At 43.5% G+C, this 19942-nt stretch overlaps 1 protein-coding gene across 4 annotated transcripts in view; it reads right to left on the bottom strand.

Annotated features, from left to right (window-relative positions):
* Nucleotides 1-6250: 6250 nt before the first annotated feature.
* Nucleotides 6251-19942, bottom strand: part of LOC311255500 (vascular endothelial zinc finger 1-like) — a 200382-nt gene continuing 186690 nt past the window's right edge. The window contains exons 5-7 of one of the 4 annotated variants that reach the window (XM_084350032.1): nucleotides 8257-8298; nucleotides 7266-7331; nucleotides 6251-7084 (exon numbers count right to left, since the gene is read on the bottom strand). In XM_084350032.1, the coding sequence (XP_084206158.1) occupies nucleotides 6717-7084; nucleotides 7266-7331; nucleotides 8257-8298 (476 nt within the window). In that variant the 3' untranslated portion in view covers nucleotides 6251-6716. The remainder of the gene's footprint in view (nucleotides 7085-7265; nucleotides 7332-8256; nucleotides 8299-19942) is intronic. The other 3 variants (XM_084350033.1, XM_084350034.1, XM_084350035.1) reach the window with 3 other exon arrangements.

The following is a 19942-nucleotide window of genomic DNA, read 5'->3' as shown; positions in this document are numbered from 1 at the left end:
GCGTGACACTTAACTAATTCCGGCTACATAAACAACGTCACGGCCACTGTCACTGAGCTGCATGCGCCAGTTAGCTGTGAGCGTAATGGAGGACACAAAATTTAAGTTGGCGAGTGGAGAATATGAAATTGTGGACAATACATCATCAAGGGCCAAGTCGGACGTCTGGGGAAAGTTCGGTTTGCTTCAAGACCAAGAAAATAACGTAGTTAGTGGCTACGCCGTCTGCAAGATGTGTAAAAAAGCTTTAGCTTTCGAGCCCCGCAAGCTAGGTACTTCGTCGCTGAGAAAACACGCAGAGACCTGTTGTGGGAAAGCCGCTGCTGGGTCAATTGAGAGATTCATTTCCAAAAGCAAAAATGAGCTCTCAACACCAGACCGGGCGGCCAAGGACGCCATAACCAAGTTGGCGGTGAAATTTGTGTCTCGGGATGTCAGGTCGTTTGAAACTGTGTGGGGAAGAATTCAAGGAGCTAGCACAGGTCTTGGTTGACGTCGGGGCACGGTCTGGCAGAGTCGACGCTGTGAAACTTCTGCCGGATCCAACAACTGTGTCACGCAGACTCACAAAATGTGCCGAGGAAATTAGAGAGAAACTTATCCCAGAGCTGAGGAAGCAGCTGGCTGAAAGCAACGCTGCAGCTACGTTGGATCTTTGGACAGATGACTACCGAAAAGTTGGTTATCTTTGTGTCACTATGCATTATATCGACACGAAGTGGGAGTTGATTGAGCGCGTGCTTTGCACAGCGTGGGACAGTTCGTTACAGAAAACTGCAGAAAACTTGAGACCAGCAATCATGCAAGCACTACGCAAATACAGCCTGGATGAGTTCTTCCCGAAACTGGTCTACGTGACTGACAGAGGCGCAAACATAGTTGCCGCACTGCGCAATGTCACCAGGCTTAATTGCGGTGCTCACATCTTGAACACAGTGCTACATACTACACTTAGTGGTACCCCAGCAGCTGAAGATGACTTCTTTGACGAAGTGTCTGCTCTCATCGATTCTGCGAAGTCTCTTGTAACTTACTTTAAGCATACACATCTCCAGAGTCGTCTGAAGATAACGCTGAAAGCGGCCGTGGAGACACGCTGGAATTCGCTTCACACAATGCTGGACTCAATCTACAACCAGTTTGAACAAGTCTGTGCTCTTCTGGAGGAACGAGGAGAAGAACACCGCCTCACCAACTTGAGCGCAGAGACTCTGGGTGACATGGTTGCCTTTCTGGCACGATTCAAAGAAGCCACCAAGGCCTTGGAGGCTTCAAAAACCCAGACTCTTCACCTGACCGTTGTGTGGTTGGAGCGCCTGAGAAATCACCTGCAGCCGTCTACCACTGACAGCATGAAACTGTCCTCGCTGAAGAAAAAAAGCCTCAGGATACTAAATGAAAAATTCCAAGTGCATCTCCTGCATAAGATGGCCATGTTCTTGCATCCCAAACTTAAAAGCCTCAAGCTGCTTGCAGACCAGACCCAGGGTGACGTGATAAGTGTTCATGCCGAAGCACGACGTCTTGTTGGTAAGAATAATTGTAATAAAATATGACTTTAATAAGCTACAGTAATAACTTGGCTCGCTAAATGTGTGTTTTGGCGTTCCATATGACGCTTCAACTATTTGACTCTATTTTATTTGTCTCTTACAATAGTACTAATCCTATTATTTATTTTTCTTCAATTTCGTTTTATATTATTTTGAAGAACACAACCATGGAACCTCCTCCGGCCCGCGGACTCGGGCCGTGGCTGCAGCTGCACCGCCAGAAAAGAGACCCCGTCCAGGAGCTGATGATTTAGCAGACGTGGAGGACTCCAGCGACGAAAGTGTGCAGGCTCTGGATGAGTTTGCAGCCTACATCGAACTAAAGACAACTAAGGACAAGGACGGCACTTTTGATGTTTTGTCTTGGTGGAAGGAGCATGCCGAATCGTTTCCTAACCTTGCCCTGATCGCACAGAATGTGCTTGCCATCCCAGCATCGAGCGCAGCGAGTGAAAGAGACTTTTCTTCCGCTGGATTTGTCATTCAAGAATGGAGAACCCAGCTTAATCCAGAGACAGTGGATGATGCTTATATATAATATAATCACGGATAGCGGGTCGGTAACGGGTCCCTTTATTGACGGGCGGGGTGGGTGCGGGTTTCCAAAACTGGACCCGTGCAGGACTCTGGCCCAGAATGGATCAACCAAACCATTACTCTTGAGAGGGCCTTTCCCCTTTTTTGGTTCCACCGTAGGAGAGGGCAAAATTAATCAAGGGGTGTTCATTTGGTTCGGTTAGTTCAGTTGTTCCAAAGAAACATGTATACAAATTCAACACAAGTTGAAGTGTGGAGTTGTAACTTGTGCAGGCAAGGTCAACATGGTTCCAAGGTTTCAACCCTAATGTTGCCTAGCAACATGAATAATGCTAGTCCCACCCACTGACATTGTGCTCTTTCAGGTACACCTGAGCTTTGCGTGGAAAATTACGCCTCCTGTGTGATCACACAAAAACCCCCAACAAAATAACTAAAAATAACACCTTGGGCTATGCAAGTGAGATCTATAGAAAAGGAAATGGCTGGAGTTCGAGTCTCTTTATCATATTTTAAAATAACTACAAATTTATCCTGCTGACAAATATGATCTGTGTATTTACAGCATGATATAGAGAAATCACATCACTAATTTGTTTCCAATAACTTCTGTGTAGAAATCCATGCATCAGCTCACATTCAATTTAATTGTTCTTTGAAAGATAATCTTTATAAAGTGTATACATCTCATTCATCTAAAATGTCTGTTTGATGCTTTCATATCTCATCAATAAGACTTTTGCCTATCTTACTTATCTTTACCTGTTGGGCCACAGACTAAAGGAAATGACAGTTTGAGTTCAAACTAGCATATATTCTGATAAGTCTCTATTGTGTAGATGTTAAAGACACAAAGCAACACAGACAATATGCGCACAGTCAGATAGGTTGGGTCACCATATTTTACTAAATATCTTTAAGTGTTACAGTTATGGCTAAAAAATGACCCAATTCAACAACTTTGCCTGTTTCACATATCTCCACAATGCAATTATATGGCAAGTTTTCTACCCAGAAGTAATTGTTGTTTTTACCACAATGTCGCAGTGGTTTTGGTCTATTGTTAGAACTCTGTTGTTTTTCATAAATGAATACAAAACTAAACAAAAGCAGTACTGCTGTGCTGGGCGACATGTTCATTAAATGGGAATAACATAATCAGTGTTTATTCTGAAAGGATTCTGTCCAATTCTGTGAATGTTTTCAATAGTTTTGGACAACAATAGTATTGTATTGGCAGCATGCGCTATTATAACACATACTGGTTAGTAGGAAAAGTTGTTGGTTTTTAGGCTTTTTATGGGATTTGTTGACAATAAAAAGAAAGTGACACCAGCCTTGTCCTTTAATTAGTCTCTGCTCATTGCTCTGTCCTCTCCTGGATGGATGGCCACATCATAGGTCCTGTGGTAAGCAAAGAAAGGTTCCCACTGCTACAGGTTAAAGGATAATAAAAGTGTTTCATATTTACAAAGACTTGATCTGTGTGTAAATTGTTGAACAAAGTCTTTTCTCTGTAACCTTTGTGAGATTCCACGTCAGTATTTAAAGCAAGCATGTAGCCCTCTTGTAATGGAGATGCACATTTATGCCACGCTGGGCTGACGATGCCAAGCCTGACACGTGTGTATGCTTCATACCCCCCTGGGCAGCATTCTTGACCTCAACAATTAAACAGGCCTCAGAAATCAAAATTTAAATTAACTTGACTTTTGAAAATACTGACATTTTAGGGGAAAACATAAGGGACATATTTTCAGTATGAGACTATACCTTCAAGTGCAAGTTCCGATATATATCCATATAAAACTTCCCAAACAGATGTCAAATTAACTTGTATAAAGCATCCCACAGTAACAAGTGACTGGTTTCCAGCTGTTTTAAAATACAGAAATGAGGGGTGCTCATGGTTGATCCAAGCAGCCTCTGAACAATCAGTGAAATTCACAATATCATTCACCCTGCACAAAAATGGAAGCTATGGTTGTTTGCAATTAAACTTTTAAATACATAAACTATCAAATACTGAGTCCACTAAAAGACCAATAGAAAAAAAATTAACAAAATTTGCCTTAAGAGGAAGCATTCAAGAAAGACTCCAGCAATAAACGTCCATTTAAGGAGTTGTAAAATAATGCCGAAGATATAGTCAGGTATCATACATCATCCATGTTTGAAGTCTGATATATAGTTGAGGAAATGAACTGGTCAACTTCACAATACCTACATTGAGTCCTTCAATGGCCAAAAAGAAGTGAAAGAAATCGGAAAAAGGGCTCCTGGAGGTTTTACCTCTCCACAGCATATAATGTGTTTAATACCAATACTGCTGCAATGAGCATTGGGAAAAAAACTACTCAAGTTTTGAAAAAAGGGTGAGCAAGGGATTAATACCAACACAATATGGGTGAACGTGATATTGTAGTAACTGCCCAATAATTTTAAAACATGTCAAGCAGAAGAAAATACTATTTTGGTTTGTCATGAAAATGTCATGAAACCTGCTGATGTGATGAACTTCCAGTTCAAGCAATTTAACATGAGTATACATATTATCACATATTACAATTATGAAAAGTTTGAATAGTTATTGCAACAAATAATGGGGAAGATTGGAATTGGAAAGATGCAACATTCAATGTTACTGTGAACGACAGTACCTGTTTGCTTTTAATGCAAAATAAGCCATCACAATCACCTATACCATTTCCCGTAGTGGTAGTACAAAGGCATGAAGACAGGTGGGTGGCTGGAGTTGCCAATTCCATAATCTGGGTTTCCACAGGATAATTTTGTGTCCCATGATGTTGTTAAATAAATGTTTATAAGGGCCATATCTTTTAAGATAATATAACATTCAGGAGGAAACGCTATACTTTGAAAATCTTTGGCATAACATGAATGTTATTTAATCAATACCTGCACAAAATATCAACCTTTAAACATCTACCCACACCTGCATGGGCTCATTGTCATTAGCATGTGAAAGAAGTTATTTTTCATTCGCACTAGTGTCCGGCAGTCGGTGACATATTCAGGTAATTCTGGCAGTCAAGAGGTAAGAAACAGTTTATCTGAGTGTGAAAATTCAATCTTGACCTTGGAGTAGTCAGTAGTATGACAAAATGATCTAAACCTGAGGGCCACTTGCTTGCTCTTTTAGGCCTGTATATCGTCATGATTGGTAGTTGTCAGTGTTGCGGTCATTAGTTTAAGAAGTAATATATTAAACATTTTTTGTTACTTTTGTCAAAAAAATAATGCATTATTTTACTTATTTACTCCTTGTGAAAGTAATTTGTTATACACTGCTCGTTACATTACATTTGTGTTTCTCCACAATGTACCCGGAGATGCATTATCATATAATTGCCAGTTAAGTATATACTGTTGAACCTTTAATATGCCCACATATAAGCCCCATTCTAATAAGGATGCCATACACAAGATCTTCTTTTTTTGCTCTTTAAATGTCTTATGAATTGGATTTAAAGTGCCAAACATACTCAAACAAAGGCGTCTCCTAAATTTTTTTCTGGCTGGGTTGAATGTCCGAGATATGAGAAGAGGTCAGGCGATCGATGCATTTGCATGAAACGACATGTTGATGATTTTGTTCTATCCACTCATTATGTAGATAATAGCTTGTTTGCATATGATGTCACGTCATTTCATTGCTATGGTGTAAACTGCAGATGGAGGGCAGGAAGTGATTTATGACACAAAGTGATGCATGTTCATATACACAAGGTTCCTTGGTGACACATAGGAAGCAAAATCACAAACTCTCGAAATGCCTATGTTTAGCATTGTTTATGATTGCCCAAGTCTTCATCTGCCATAAGGAGAAGATAGTCGCATAGTGCTCGCTTCTGTAGTGTCCACTTTGTCAAATTAAGCTTTATGACTTTGAAGCTACTATGTAGCTGTTTCCTAACTTTGTAAGGTTGAAATTGTTCTTTTTCTTTCCTTTGCTGGAGTCTGTACCCCTGTAATTAAACAGACACACACAGCAACCATGATTGAATCTCCTCCATCTCCTCCATCCCTTTAGCCCTCAATCTGAATTTCACAAGCCACCAGAATCCCGTGACTGCAAACAACCGATTGAAGAGCTTATGTGCTGCAAGTAAAGACACAATTGTTATTAGTAACTGTAATGTGATTACTGAATTTAGGAGCTTTAATGGTTTAGATTACTGCTATACAGACCAATGTAATGTCATTACAGTAATGTGAGACTTTGTAACATGTTACCACCCAATACTGACTATGATACAAGAGTTTAGCCATGTTGCCCATCCTTACAATAGTTAATTCGACTGATTTCTGTGAAGGACAGCCAACTGTATCTCACGTATTATGTAGCCCTACACTCTACAACAACTGACTGTAAGCCAAACAATTCATTTTCTATCATGGCTAGGGGTATCTGAAACATAAAAAATTCAAAATTGATAAATTAAGCCACAGTGATTAGTGGTTCTCTATGTGGTTGTATTACATTAGTTATCACATTTTTAAGTTTAAAACACTATCAACCCATTAAGAGGGCCAAGATTTGACAAGCTCATCCATTATTAGGCAGTTAAAACAACATCAGCACCACAGGGGCAAAAAAAAGCTCTACCAAGGAGGGGAGGAGGGCAGAACTTGGGATAGAAAAGGCATGCTCTCCATAGGCCTCATGGCAATGTTGAGTGGGCCAGTAATATTCATGGGCATGGGAGTGGTGATGGCCACAGGATGGGCAATATTCATATGTGCCGTTGTAGGGATATTAACAGAGGCCAAGTTCACAGGGCCAGTGATGGTGACAGGGTGCTGCAGGTTGACCGGTGATGTGATGTTGACCGTGCTGGTGGCGATGTTCATCTGAGCAGCGATGGTGACAGGGTTGCTGGTATTGCCACAGCGGTTCACAGCCGAGGTGATGGCTGCCGAGTTGGTGACTGGTGTCGTCGGGGCTGAATTGTTGTGCACATTGTTGGCATCTGTGTTAATAAAGACACACAAGTACATTTAGGGCTAGTTAACTTTGTAGAAATATACTACCCTCCAAAACAGCGATAGAATGCCCTATATGCTTCTTGGCTGTTTAGCTGGGTCACTGTAAATGTCAATACATCATTAATACATAATGTCAACTGTGGTAATATTGTTGAAGGAACCTACCTTTGTGAGAGATGTCAATTAGGACTTGGAAGGAGTGATTTAAAATCTCTCCTACCGTCAACTCACCTGAGGGGTAAATTCAAAAAGCAGGATCAATAGACTAACCAGCTAACTGTCCATTTGTTTTTAATTTTAAAACTTTCATTTTGAACAGGGACCTATTATGTAGGACATCCTGAACTTTGTGTATGCCTAAGGCTGGACGCACATTACACTGCAGGACTGGAAATTTAACCTTCCAAAATGTATTCCAGGCCAGCACATCATGGACATAATCAACTTGTTTCACCCAGTGTTTCCCACACATACACTTTACTTGGGTACCCCTCCCATCTACTGACAATCGCACATGTTTTGCGAAGAAAGAGAGGGACGGAGAGGGAGAGCGAGAGAATTAAAAAGAGAGAGAGAGAGAGAGAGAGATGCAGAGAGATGAAAGATTATGTCCCTCCTGTAAACGAACTGATTGTGATGTGATCACTCTTCTTTAATGTAAGCCTACTTACACTGTTGTTTTGTACAAGCTTGTTGCAATGTCATTTGCAGGTACTTGGCCAACCTATAGGCAACACTGCCCACCCATGCTAGCACACTAAACTGGAACATCCCAATTTTAATCAAACATGTTTGCTACTACAATTGGTAGCACTAAGAGTAGGTGGTTGATTCTGTCAATCTGGTCAAAATCAGAAAGAAATGAAAGTTACCGGCAATATAAGATTACCTCTGGCCAAGTAGTGTGCATCAAGCTGTTTTATTGTCCAGTTTGTGGTTAACTTAAATGATCTACTGATCCTGCTTCATGAAATTTAACCTTACATTAGCAAAACTCTATATCTTCAAAACAAAAGAACCTCGATAACGACAGTCCTTAGAGACAAGAAATGCCTCTGTGCTTAAATGACATGGTACATGAACAACAGGCCACTTATGTTTTGCAGATTTGCAGACTCAAGTGTTTTGGGGTTTCGGCTACCAGCTACTGGATTACCTTTTCGTGGCACTGAGTGGTTCCACTGCCAGTCATTTATGCCTATTCAGAAATACAGACACAGATCGGGTTACAAGAGCACAGAATAGCAGCGCTATTAACTGGGAGTCAGCTTCAACAGTTGTGAGTAAATGGCATGGGAATAGGGTGTTAAATATTGAACATCTTTTGATGGGCTTTATAGTTTCCAGTGAGGTGAGGACAAAAAAGTATGTGTCTTTTCTTTGATAGTTATCACTGAAATCAAAGTCAGAACAAAAACGTCAAACAAATATTTAAATCCCTTTCAAAAGCATTTGTAACATTAAAATCACTGGCTTTGAAACGTTGTACACACCTCATACGTGGTGAAAATGTATGTGTTTAATAAGTTTTGCCCATGATCACATGATGAAAAGTGATGAAAAGTTGGCAGCACGGCGAAGTTTATGACTCACTATAAAACAGGAAGTTGTTGTAACTCCAGTGTACAGGGTCAAATCTGCCCCAAAGTTCACACATTTTGTAAGCGTACCGGCCTGAACACGATTGCCAGTACTGCCATGCCAATATTTTGTAACAGTCAAAGTGGCAGCAGGAAATGACATTTTTTAAGGAGCGATGTATCCCTCCTAACCTGTTGACCAAATCTGCCTCAAACATAGTGAGACACAGTTAAGACCTTGATGATGCTGTATTGAGAACAAACTGAGTATTCATGAAAGGGCATGGCCTTGGTGGTATGGCGAAAGCCGATGTGGTGCCATTAACGCAAAATTGCTCCACCTTACATAGTAGAATCTGCTCCGAACCTCACTCCTGGCCTGGAGACATTGACATGCCAGTATTCCGTTACAGGCATAGTACCACCTATTTTCTATACTTCTTACAACAGCCCCTACAGCTAGTTTGACAAGCACACATGAAATTTGGTGCACATATCTATCACACCTACATAAAAAGAAGATTGGTGCCACCATCTCAACCCAACAGGAAGTCAGCCATTTGGAATTTTTCTGCTCATTTTAGGCGATTTGAACTCCTGCCACAGCTTTAACCCAATCAACTTCACATTTTCACAGGCCAATCTTAAAACCGTTTAGATGAAAAGTTATTTAGAGCTTGAGTTTTAGTTGAATGGCATGACCATGGCAGCATGGCAAAGGTTGATGATTTGCCATTAAACTGGAAGTTGTTGTAACTCCACTTTACATGGAAAAATTAACACCTCGGTATTCACTTACACTCGTAGCACCACCTAATGGCAACAGGAAATAACATGTTTTTTTTTTTTTTACTTCTATGTACTCCTACTTGACCAAATCCACCACAAATTTGGTCAGAAAATCCTTAAGGCGTTCATGATGGTATATGTTGAAGATTCCGAGTTCTCATTGGACACTGATACAGTAGCAAGGGATTATTCACCATGAAATAGAAAATTGTTAGAACTTCTGCGTAAATGGTCCAATCTTTCAAAAAAAAAATCACAGGTTTGATCCCACCCAAAACACTTCTACACGCCAATTAGGAGTTATAGTTATTCTGAAGTAAGCCTTATCTGACAATCAGTATTTCATTTACATTAATTCTCATGGTGCGGCCTCCCCTTGAAATGCTTAATCCTCGCGCATAATACTCAGTATTACTCAATATATACAGTAGTGGTCAAAAGTTTTTATACACTTGTAAGTGCAATGTATATCATGGCAGTCTAGTTTTCCAATGATTTTGCTGTTCTCGGGAAAATTGGTCAGGATGGTCATGAGTCAACCAAAAAGCAAGTCAGGTGTCACTGTCCACAGTCAACCGTGTTTTGCATTGCCACAGCCTGAGAGGCTGTTGTACAGACAGATTGCTCCAGATTCTAAGTGCAGTATCATCGGGAAATGGACTTGTTTCAGTTTCTTGAAAGCGTTTCACCTCTCATCCAAGAGGCTTCTTCAGTTCTAACTAACTGGAGGGGAGTTTGCAGGCTTTTAAACTCTGTGTGGGAGTGTCCTTACAGAGTCGTTAAGGACACATGTGAGCTCTGACTCTCAGAGTCGTTAGGGCCACTTGTGGGTCGTTGATCCAACCGGCCTTCGTGTGGGTTGCTAGGGCCAGGTGAGCCCAGGTGTGAATGGTTGTGAAGCTGTCTGGGGAGGGAAACCATCTGTCTTCTCTGGCCAAGATGTTTACATTGTTGCCCTCAAAGGCATGATTTTTCTCCTTCAGATGTAAGTGGACAGCAGAGTCTTGACCTGAGGAGTTGGCCCTCCTGTGTTGTGCCATTCATTTATGGAGAGGTTGTTTTGTCTCCCCAATGTACAAATCTGTGCATTCCTGGCTGCATTGAACAGGGTTGAACCTTAACCCAGCCAGGGTTGGAAATGGAACGGCCAGAGAACTTAACAACCATTCACACCTGGGCTCACCTAGCCCTAGCAACCCACATGAAGGCTGGTCCAGTTAGTTAGAACTGAACAGACCCTTGGAGGAGAGGTGAAACGTCTTCAAGAAACTGAAACACGTCCAGTTGCCTACGATACAGTCCTTAGAATTACCATGATCGGGATGACTGAGAACCTTCATCAACATTTTGCTCCAGATGTGGCAACTTTGTGGCCGTTTTATGGCTTTATTTGATAAGTCATTTGGTGATGACAGGAAATGGAATGAGAGAGAGGAATGATGACACGCAGCCAAGGGCTGCAGGTTGGACCTGAACCCTGCCCTGCCACAGCTAGGATAAAGCCTCTGTATGTGGGTCGCGCGCTCTACCGACTGAGCTACTGGGGCAACCCACAACTTAAATCTTGACGGAAGTCTGCTGCTGATCACACAGACAAAGACCTTCTGGAGGAAAACTCTGTGGTCAGTTGAAACAAAACTGTGGTTGTTTGGCCACAATGAGCAGCAATATGAAAAGGTGAGGCCTTTAGCCCCAGTAACACCATACCAACTGTCAACCAACTGGTGGTAGTATTATGCTGTGGGGCTGTTTTACTGCCAGTGGATCTGGTGCTTGAAAGAAAGTCTTCATCTTCATCTTCATCATCTTCTGCTTTGTCTGGGGTCGGGTTGCGGTGGCAGCAGGCTCAGTAGGGAGCTCCAGACCTCCTTCTCCCCAGCGACACTTTCCAGCTCCTCTGGGAGGATCCCAAGGCGTTCCCAGGCCAGATGAGATATGTAATCTCTCCAGCAGGTTCTGGGTCTGCCCCGGGGTCTACTCCCAGTTGGACATGCCCGGAAAACCTCCATGGGGAGGCACCCAGGAGGCATCCTGATCAGATGCTCGAACCACCTCAACTGGCTCCTCTCGACGCAAAGGAGCAGCAGCTCTACTCCGAGCTCCCTTTGGATGTCTGAGCTCCTCACCCTAACCCTAAGGCTGAGCCCAGCCACTCTACGGAGGAAACTCATTTCAGCTGCTTGTATCCGCGATCTTGTTCTTTCGGTCACTACCCACAGCTCGTGGCCATAGGTGACGGTTGGAACATAGATGGACCGGTAAATCCCTCTTTACCACGACAGCCCGGTACAAGGCCCACAATACTGCAGACGCTGCACCAAGCCATCTGTCCACCTCATGCTCCATTCTCCCGTCACCCGTGAACAAGACCCCAAGATACTTAAAGTCCTTCGTTTGGGCCAGGAGCTCACTCCCCAACCGGAGGGGGCAATCCACCGTTTTCCAGCAGAGAACCTCAGACTTAGAGGTGTTGACCTGAGGGTCAACACCTCGGCTGCGAACCGCCCCAATGCCTGCTGGAGGTCACTGGCTGAGGAAGCCAACAGAACCACCTCATCCGCAAAAAGCAAAGACGCAATTCTGAGGTCCCCATACCGCACACTCTCCTCACCACGGCTGCGCCTTGAGATCCTGTCCATGAATATCACAAACAGGATCGGAGACAAGGGGCAGCCCTGGAGGAGTCTAACACCCACTGGAAACGTATTCGACTTTGTGCCGAGTATACGGACACAACTCTCACTTTGGTCGTACAAGGACCGGATAGCTCGTACCAACTGCCCCTGTACCCTATACTCCCTCAGTACCCCCCACAGTACTCCCCGGGGGACCCGGTCGTAGGCCTTCTCCAAGTCTACAAAACACATGAAGACTGGATGGGCAAACTCCCATGACCCCCCAGCAAGCCTGCAAGGGTAAAAAGCTGATCCACTGTTCCGCAGCCAGGGCAGAATCCGCATTGTTCCTCCTGAATCAGAGGTTCGACGATCGGATGGACCCTCCTTTCTAGCACCCTGGAACAAACTTTCCCAGGGAGGCTGAGCAGTGTGATACCCCGATAATTGGAACACACCCTCCGGTCCCCCTTTTTGAAAATGGGGACCACCACCCCCGTCTGCCACTCCAGAGGTACCGTCCGTGACCTCCACGTGACACTGAAAAGACGTGTCAGCCATGACAGCCCAACAATGTCCAGAGCCTTCAGCATCTCGGGGCAAATCTCATCCACCCCTGGTGCCTTGCCACTGGGGAGCTTCTTGACTACCTCAGTGACCTCTGCCAGGGATATGGACGAGTCTTCTTCCGAGTCTTCAGGCTCTGCCTCAGTTTCAAAGGACGCGTTAGCCGGGTCCAGGAGGTCTTTAAAGTGTTCCTTCCACCGCCCGACAATATCCCCAGTCCGGTTCAGCAGGTCCCCTCCCCGACTGAAAACAGCCTGGGCTGAGGCCCGCTTCCCTTTTCTGAGTCGCCGGATGGTTTGCCAGAACTTCCTTGAGGCCGACCGAAAGTCCTTCTCCATAGCCTCACCAAACTCCTCCCACACCCAGGTTTTTGCTTCGGTGACTGCCGAAGCTGCAGCCCTCCTGGCCTCCCGGTACCAGTCTGCTGTTTCAGGAGACCCCCGGGCCAGCCAAGCCGAAAGACCTCCTTCTTGACGGCTTCCTTCAGCGCTGGTGTCCACTAGCGGGTCCTTCGGTTGCCGCCCCAACTGGCACCGATGACCGTCTGACCACAGCTCTTAGCGGCTGCCTCTACAATGGAGGCTCTGAACATGGTCCATTCAGATTCTATGTCCCCAGTCTCCCCCGGGGATGAGCGAAAAGTTCTTCCAGAGGTGGGAGTTGAAGACCTGACGGACCAGGGCCTCCGCCAGACGTTCCCAGTTCACCCTCACTACTCGTTTGGGTTTCCCAGGTCTGTCCGGTAGCCTCCCCCGCCACCTGATCCAACTTACCACCAGGTGGTGATCAGTTGACAACTCCGCTCCTCTCTTCACCCGAGTGTCCAAGACATACTGTTCAGTGCATACGCACAAACAACAGTCAGAGCCTTCCCTCCAGCGACCTTGGGAAAAAAAGTAAATGGAATAATGAAGGAGGAGGATTATCTCCAAATTCTTAAGGAAAACCTTAAATCATCAGCTAGAAGATTGGGTCTTGGGTGCACTTGGGTGCTCCAACAGGACAATGATCCCAAACACACATCAAAAGTGGTAAAGGAATGGCTAAATCAGGCTAGAGTTGAGGTTTTGGAATGTCCATCACAAAGTCCTGACTTCAACCCCATAGGGTACATGTGGAAACTGTTGAAGAAACACCTAACTTCACAGATACGGTAGAGGACTACCAGAAGCTTGTGGATGGCTATCAAAAGTACCTAATTGAGGTGAAAATAGCCAAGGGAATCTAACCAAGTATTAGAATTACTTGATGTATATTTTTCAATTTGCTAGGGACAAGATTGGACACTGGAGCAATGGAAAAAGGTCATGTGGTCTGATGAGTCCAGATTTACCCTCCTCCAGAGTGATGGGTCACATTTTCAGAACTTCAAGAATGTTTTTTTGTGACCGGTAGTATTTGTTCCACTCATTCCATCACAGAAAAATGAGAGTTGTAGAAATCATTGAAACTCAAGACTGAAATGATATACATTTTCTTTACAATTGTTTATACATTTTGACCATGACTACACATATTGTATACTTAATGTCCATAATAGAAACAACAGCCAGCGTCTTGTTATCGGAAGGTCGCTGGTTCAATTCCCCTGGTCTGCATGTCGAAGTGTCCTTGGGCAAGATTCTGGACCCCAAACTGCTCCTGATGTGCTGGTCAGCACCTTGCATGGCAGCCACCGCCATCAGTGTATGACTGTATGTATGAATTACTGTAAGTCACTTTGGACAAAAGCGTCTGCTAAATGCACTAAATGTAAATATATACAAGGAATTTGTTTAAATTTTAGTTTTATATAACTCATGCATATACCCCACTTTACCATTAACAGAACGACTGCTCCAATGGCACCAAAACCACAAAAGCAGACGGAGGCTGAGGACAGAATTAGCACCAACCAAGATGACATTGTGTCCCTGCTAGCGAAGAACACGGCCATGGCAGCTACTATCAAGGAGCTGGTGTTTAAGGTTGACAACTTCGAAAACTGCAGTTGCCGGTCTAACCTTCGCCTTGCGGGCATCCCCAAAGAGCAGGATGGGACTGACTTGTGCATGTTTCTCGAGGGGTGGCTGCCCGAGGTGCTTTGTGCAGATACTTTCCCTGGACCGGTGCTGATTGAGTGAGCCCACCAGCTCAGTAAAGCTAACGAGGCTAGCAGGGCTGAAACACAGCAAGCGGCCAGCCCAGGGTGGTTATAATAAAGCTCCTGAACTTCACGGACAAGACACAGATCATGAGAGCTGCTAGACTGAAGGGACCCATACTTCTAGACAACCAGTCATGTTTTTCCCAGACGTTTCTGCGGATCTTCTCAAACGAAGAAAAGCCTTCGTCCCCAGTCTTAGTTTCTGAATTTATTTTATTTATGTATTTTCTATTTTTTCCTGTGGCATTATGTAACTATGGTTCAGGTTAAATCTCAACACTGCTTGGCTGTTACTGCCTACAATACCGCCCTACGGAGGGCCCCACGCGGCTTTACCATGCATGCTGTTCCTCCTATGATCGCTGTTCGGGTGGACCAGTGCGGCTCCATGGTTGGGCTCGGTTTTGAGCCCCTTTGGATGTGTGTACTCTGGGGTGGGTGGGTGTATTTCAGTAAGGGAAGTACACTCTGTTCTGTTTCTGATGCCCCTTTGGCATTGTGGGGAGATTTGTTTACTTATTTGATTTTCTCTTGTGTAATTGTTTCTGTTTACAGCTACTTTGTATGTATCCATCAGGGCATAAGTGAGGTGAAAATTCTCATCTATGGCTACTGATTTTAGTTCACATCCTGGAATGTGAGAGGGCTCAATAAGATTGTCAAGCTTAAGGCAGGTTATGAATAGTCTCCGGCAGTTAAAAGCCAAAATAATTTTTCTCCAGGAAACTCATTTGACCTCAGAAGATGTGATTAGGGTGAGGAGAAGATGGCCTGGTCGGGTGTTTTCCGCTTCTTTTAGCTCAAACTCAAGAGGGGTAATAACCCTCATACACAAATCTGTGCCCTTTCAGTTTATAAGTGTCCCTGATGACCGTCTCAGCAGATACCTAATTATTGAAGGTGAACACCTTTCAGTCAAAATAAATCTGAGTAATATATATGGGACAAATACTGATAATCCAACCTTCTTCAGACAACTTTTCTTAAGGCTAGCTGCTTTGCCTGGCCAATTTATCATAGGTGGAGACTTCAATTGTACACTTCAGCCAGAATTGGATAGATCCACCGGGGTTGACACCTCTCACTCCAACTAGAGAAGAACCACTCCAGTGCATACAAGATTTTAATTTGGTGGATGTATGGAGAAGTAAACACTCTAAGCACACATTTTCCTGGTACTCTGGCACCTATCAGTGTTTTTCTAGAATTGATTATTACTTGGTCTCAGCCAGTTTGATGCCAAAAATTTCAAAATGCTGGTATGATAGCATCCTAATCTCAGATCACGCTTCAACCTGGCTTCTTATTAAATTTTCAAATTTGGCACTGTATCCCCCTAGATGGCGCTTGCAATCAATATGGCTTAAGGACCCAAGCTTTATAGAGTATATTGGAAGACAAATAGATTTGTATTTTGAAAACAACACTGACCAGACGTGCATCTGTGAGGTGGGAAGCCTTCAAAGCCTTTTTGAGAGGCCAAATGATAAGTTTCACAAGCTTTAAAAATAAATCTCATAGATTAGAAATGGATAAACTTGAAAAATCAAATAAAGAAACTGAGGCGAAAGTTTTTCGAAATCCCTGTCCACAATTAATTAGGTAACTAATGTTTTGTCCACAAATAAAGCAGCGAAAAGCCTGATGAGATTGAGACAATCGTATTATGAACAGGGGGAGAGGGCTGGTAAACTGTTGGCCTGACGCATTAAGCAGATTGAGGCAGAGAGGGCAATTAACTCCATTTTGACAGATAAAGGGGAGCTTACCTCAGACCCAAAAGAAATAAATGATACTTTTCAATGTTTCTACAAGATATTATATGGCTCTGAATACTTAGATTCAGCCTCAAATGTGCAAAAAGGTTTCCTGGACACATTAGATTTTGACCTCGTAAATAAAGAATTCCTAGACCCACTAGACCGTAATCTTAAAACTGAGGAAATATATCTGAGGCTATATCTGGCTTGCTTGGAGGTAAAGCACCCGGGTCAGATGCAATTCCAATTGAAATATATAACATTTTTCTCCAAAAATTTCTTTATTGATTTTAACACTGGAGTGGTCCCATAATACATTCAGGTGCATAGTTGAGGTACAGCAACAGTAACAAAGTACTGAAGGAAGGTTCCAGCTTAATTCCCACCCACCAGAACACCCTAAATTCACCCACCCAAAACAGAAAAAGAACCCATAAAAGGACAACACACTCACACCCAGGCACACCGAGGGACACGCAAACAATAACAGCAAAGAGTAAATAAGCAGGTTAACAATTGAAGTAAGGTAAACACATAAGTAAGTATTTAAAAGGGAGAGGGGAAAATAAAATAAATTAATAAATAAATAAATAAAAATAAATAAATTAATTTTAAAAAAAGGGGGGGGGGGGGGGGGGGGGGGGGGTGCAGTTCTCAGTTAGACTACTACTTATACTACTCCATTAATGAATCTGTTACCTATAGGGCCCTGCCATCAGTCATTGGGCAGGGTCAGGCCCCTGACACAAAAAAACACGCTTGGGCACCGGTGGGCCGCTAGTGGGCCACCCTACCACTGGGCTTAACAAGTTTTCTTGGGGAAACCCTGGTATTTGTATGAAATGTGCAATATAAATGACGTCTGATTGATTGATATGAGGCTGACTTCCTGTGTCCAGTGTGTGCTGCAATGGAAAGGTTCCTACCTAAATAGGTGCATGTGATCCACAGCACAACATAGCCACCTAGTGGACAGTTTGTACGTAACGTAACATTGCGTAACACATACGTAACATTGCAAAAATCAGGCCCATCCTGTCCCAAAAAGACGCAGGAAAGCTAGTCCATGCATTTGTTACTTCCAGGCTGGACTATTGTAATTCTCTATTATCAGGCTGCCCTAACAAGTCTCTAAAGAGTCTCCAGCTGGTCCAGAATGCTGCAGCACATGTACTGACAGGAACTAAGAAAAGAGATCATATTACTCCTGTATTGGCCTCTCTGCACTGGCTCCCTGTAAAATCAAGAGTAGAGTTTAAAATCCTTCTCCTCACCTACAAAGCTGTTAATGGTCAGGCACCATCATATCTCCAGGAGCTCATACTACCCTATTACCCAACTAGAGCATTACGCTCCCAGAACGCAGGATTACTTGTAGTTCCTAAAGTCTCCAAAAGCAGAGTGGGAGCCAGAGCCTTCAGTTATATAGCTCCTCTTCTGTGGAACCATCTTCCTGTTTTGGTCCGGGAGGCGGACACCCTCTCTACCTTTAAGAGTAGACTTAAGACCTTCCTTTTTGATATAGCTTATAGTTAGGGCTGGCCCAGGCCTGTCTTGGACCAGCTCTTAGTTGTGCTGCTATAGGCCCAGTCCGGGGGACAAATGACACACTGAGCTTCTCTCTCCTCCTCTCCTCTCCATCTGTATACATTATGCCTGTATACATGCCCCATCTCTGCATGTAACTGACTTCACTTCTTCCCCGGAGTCCTTGTGCTTTCTAGTCCTACAGGCTCTCATGGATCCTGGCCACACCCGGGTCGTGGATCGTGGATGCGCCTACTGCCATGGCTCTGCCTGACACCCACCACTACTGTTGCTAATATTAGTCATATCTCTGTTACATACAATATACATACAATAGCGCCACCTAGTGGTGAAAATTGACAATGACAACAGATTAAAAAAAAATTCGCCAGGTGTGACATATATTCCAAGTTTGGTGAGTTTTGGGGTATGTTAAAGCATTGAAAAATGCAATCATTTTGGCAGAAAAAAATAAATAATTAAAGCTGCAAGCAGCGATGAACGGTCCCTCGCAGTCCACGCGCATTGGGGCGTGTTGCTGTTGCTACATGCTGCTGTCAGGGCATGCTGCTGTCGACAGCAGGGCTTGTTCATGCAACAACTTCTGCTGAGGAATCAAAAGTGAAGGCAGTCAAGCTGTTCTTTCATCATTAAGCAAAAAAAGCGCCATCTATTGGCCGATTTGCACCAAATTTTGCACAAACCGTCAGTGGGCCATGGAACACAATAAGTGAAATTCTTGTGCTAATCGGACTGTATTTCGTCAAGATACGCAAGATTGTCTGTTTGACCACAATGTGCAGGAAATTGTAATTCTGTATTTTGGGTGTTTATTGGACTATCAAAATTATTTTAATACGTTTTTGTCGTGAGCATTCACAGATGCTGTGTGCAAAGTTTGGTGCAAATCGGTGAAATTGCCTGGGAGGAGTTCGAAAAAGTACATTTTTTAGTTTTGGCAATTTTGCGAATGGAGATTTTGGGCGAAAGTTGGCATGGCCTACATCAATCAATTCATCTGGATTCAGGGAATACGTAGATATAGGGTTTTAAACTGTGCAACATATTATGTGGGAGTTATTCACCAAAAACGCTTTTGTCTTGATAACAGCGCCACCTGCTGGTCATTTCTGGTGTGTGAGTTACAGGGGCCAGTCTATAGCACCCCTATGAATTTCATATCCATAAGTGTTATGGTGTGGGCACAGTGCGAAATGTAAAATTAGACGGCCACCAGAACGCCACCTAGTGTCGGATCTGGAACAGGTTTGTCAGCTGTCCTCAGGAGGGCAATGAGTGTACCAAGTTTTGTGTTAATCCGACAAACGGTTATGGAGATATAAATTACTTCAATTTAAACAGCGCCACCTAGTGGTCGTCGGCGAAAATTTAGCACAGAGCCTAAGGGGCTCATGGGGAAGTAGTATCCTGAGTTTGATGTCATTGGGACAAACCAATGTGGAGATATGCAACACTTCCTGTTTTGAACGAAATGTGCAGGAAGTTGTTATTTGATAACTTGAGTATTCTTTGGAATATCAAAATTCTTTTAGTAACTTTTTGTCAGGAGGGTCCACAGATGCTGTGTGCAAAGTTTGGTGCAAATCGGTGAAATTGCCTGGGAGGAGTTGGAAAAAGTAGGTTTGCGACATTTGGCGAGCTAGCGAAAAAAAACGGCAGGCGGATATGGGCGTGGCCTATATCAGGAGATTCAGCAGAATTCACTGAACGCGTGGATATGATGTTTTTGAATGTGCGACAAAGTGTGGGAGTTATTAGGCAAAACGCAGTTTCCTTGATAATAGCGCCACCTAGTGTTGAAAATTGAGAATGACAACAGATGATAAAAAATTTTATC

Source organism: Pagrus pagrus (assembly GCF_965226575.1).
Source record: "Pagrus pagrus genome assembly, chromosome: 4".
Classification (NCBI taxonomy): domain Eukaryota; kingdom Metazoa; phylum Chordata; class Actinopteri; order Spariformes; family Sparidae; genus Pagrus; species Pagrus pagrus.
The sequence above is the reverse complement of the archived record's forward strand: the minus strand, read 5'-3'. Positions and strand labels throughout refer to the sequence as shown.